At 34.0% G+C, this 2,667-nt stretch overlaps 1 protein-coding gene across 1 annotated transcript; it reads left to right on the top strand.

Moving 5' to 3' along the window:
- The first annotated feature begins 218 nt into the window (after positions 1-218).
- Positions 219-2,446, top strand: LOC107304647. The gene is made up of 4 exons (XM_015839593.1): positions 219-629; positions 707-907; positions 1,017-1,123; positions 2,017-2,446. The coding sequence occupies exons 1-4, from the start codon at positions 219-221 to the stop codon at positions 2,234-2,236; spliced, it is 939 nt and encodes a 312-aa protein (XP_015695079.1). The 3' UTR covers positions 2,237-2,446.
- The last annotated feature ends 221 nt before the right edge of the window (positions 2,447-2,667 follow it).

The raw sequence follows: 2,667 nt of genomic DNA, 5'->3' as shown, positions 1-2,667 counted from the left end.
GTTATTATGGCAAGAGTGCCTAAATGTGCTGCCATTAATGAGTATGAGCTGGTTCATTACTTGCTTTATTTGTCCCCTCTGCCTATCCTCCATACCACCTAGTATGAACCACTATAAATTTCCTTAATTGATAAGAATAGCACCATTGCCTCTTTCTTCATCTCTACCCAATACTTCGAAACTAGCAACCTTGTTCTTCCCTTTCTTCTCCACCTGCCATGGCCTCGGATCTAGTCATACTACGTGATATTTTCTACCGTTTGGTCTTATTTCTTCAACTTGATGCTTCCATTTCCATGGAGATAATCGCTTTTTGGTTGTGGCTCGAGGCAAATAATAGCGATAGTAATTTTCTTGAGCGCATCGATTCATTTGATGATGACCGCTTTCAGGCAATTGCTTTTGTGGCCAAAAGCTTTGTCGAAACCCTGAATCTAGACCTCCGTGATTTAGGTGACACAAGAAGCCCCTTCCAACAGGAAGTATCTGAAGGAATTGTTTTCTATCTCAACAATGTCTGCTACAAAGCCTTTGAAGATTTTCAAGAAAACGGAGATATAGAAGAGCTTCCGCATCAGATCTGTCAAGTCAATGAAGGAAACTTGAATGATCAAGTTTCTTTGAGTACGGTAAGAGTAGTCCAATCCACATATTGGTTAAAATTTTGTGAATATTTTTTTTCTGATTTCGCCACCCATATATGCAGGAGGATCTTCTATCCAAAATCAAATCACTATATGCCAATAGTAAAGAAAATCATGGAGAAGGCCCCAGTTATAGAAGCATTAAGTGTCTAAGAAATTGTATTCTCAATGATACAAAAGTGGCAATAGATGAGTATACATCATGTTCCCATTTGGAGAAATTCTTGGATAACTTGAGTTTAAGGGAGAAGCATAATGATCCAGTAAGAGTACCACCTTGATTATAATAAGTCACTGCATTTATTTAATGATTTGAAGATAAGGTTTAATATCTTCAATAAATCTAGTTTGACTTATGCTATTTCCTTTTAGGCCATGCATCAATGTTCTGATGTTCCACAAGATGAAAGAACTCTCTTCGTCACTTTCTCCAATGGTTACCCCTTGTCCAAAGATGAATTATACGACTTCTTCATGAGGTAATTACTTATTGCATAAATTCACAAGCACGGTTGTTAATACTATATAACTAGTTGTTAGTAAAAAAATATTTATTGAGTTTTTGAATATTATTGGACTGGTCAGTAAAATTAAGTAGAAATTGAGTTATGACAATACCGAGGACAAATAATTCTTTTAATAGGTATAGATACCCACACTATTATCAAGTGAGGAAAAATGGAACCATGAACCTCTAAGAAGATAATAAGAATCAACATGAGAAGTAATTAATGATATTACAAATATGACCATTCATCTATTGTTAGGACTGAATTTGTTGCAGTTTATGAATATTCTGAGAAAAGTTCATATGGGTCGGCCAAAATGAAGTCAAGGCCATTTGTTAGACCTATAGCCTCCATTTCAATATGAATATTTTTTTATTTAATTTGTTGGTATCTATGATATACAAAAAACTAATTTTGTTAATCGTATCTTGTTACTTTATATCTTAAACAAAATTCATTTAAATCAAAAATATTAATGTTATTGTTATATATGTAAGTGGTGCAAGTTGCAAAAATAATTTGCTACATGCATTTGTGAAGTCCCAACATAGAATCCTTATAACATTTGAAATGGCAAAAAAACATATTTATACCATTATGCCTAGAACAAATGTGTGATATTGGAGTAGACTTAATTATATCTTTCATGAAACCTATATATTTTCTATGTATGCAATCCATGGTTTGTTTTAGCTTTCAAAGATGAAAAAATTAATTCCATGGAACATTACTGCTACAAGTAATTTGTTTAATTTGAAGTAACTAATATGCAAAGATAGTACACCACTTATTCAATTATGTGGTTTGACTTATTTCACTGTTAAGCCTCTCAAATTTATTCATGGCATTGTTTGCTGTGGTAGGCACTATGGAGATATTGAAGATATAACCATAGAAGAGCCACCTGAACCTAGGCCACCACTCTTTGCACAAGTCACATTTTACTCGCAGTTGACACTGCTCCGTGTCCTTGATGGCAACAAGAGAGTCAAATTCATGACACGAGGAAAGCATCTGTGGGCCCGACAGTTTGTGCCAAAGAAAAAGAAGTCAAAGAATGATGAGCCAAACTTGATTGACTGAGTACCTGCATACTTTATGTTCTAAGCATGTTGGTCGGAATAAACCCGGTACATGTAAAACTTAATATCGTCCTTGTTGGCAAGGTTTTGAAGTTTCATTTTGGATTATCATCGGTACTTAAATTTGTATTTGCATCTGCACTTTTGTTTGGAATCCTATCTTAATTACGATGTGGTTGATGTTTTGTGATGGAGAGAAAATTATGTTTAGCTAGAGAAAATGCAGTAACCTGTGGTGATTTCTTAAGTTTGGAATTTTATAGTGTAATCTTGCTGTTGCAATTTTGTGATGGAAGAAAATCGTTTTTAGCTAGTGACCTAGTATACTAAGTGTAATAAACTAGGGTGATTCCATAATAAAATTATGGTAGTAAGTTTCTAATTTCAAATAGTTATTTACTTTAAAACTAGAGAGGATGAGAACTAACCACC

The sequence above is a fragment of the Oryza brachyantha genome, chromosome 7 (genome assembly GCF_000231095.2).
Source record: "Oryza brachyantha chromosome 7, ObraRS2, whole genome shotgun sequence".
Lineage (NCBI taxonomy): Eukaryota > Viridiplantae > Streptophyta > Magnoliopsida > Poales > Poaceae > Oryza > Oryza brachyantha.
Note: the sequence above shows the minus strand (reverse complement) of the source record. Positions and strands in the feature narration are given on the sequence as shown.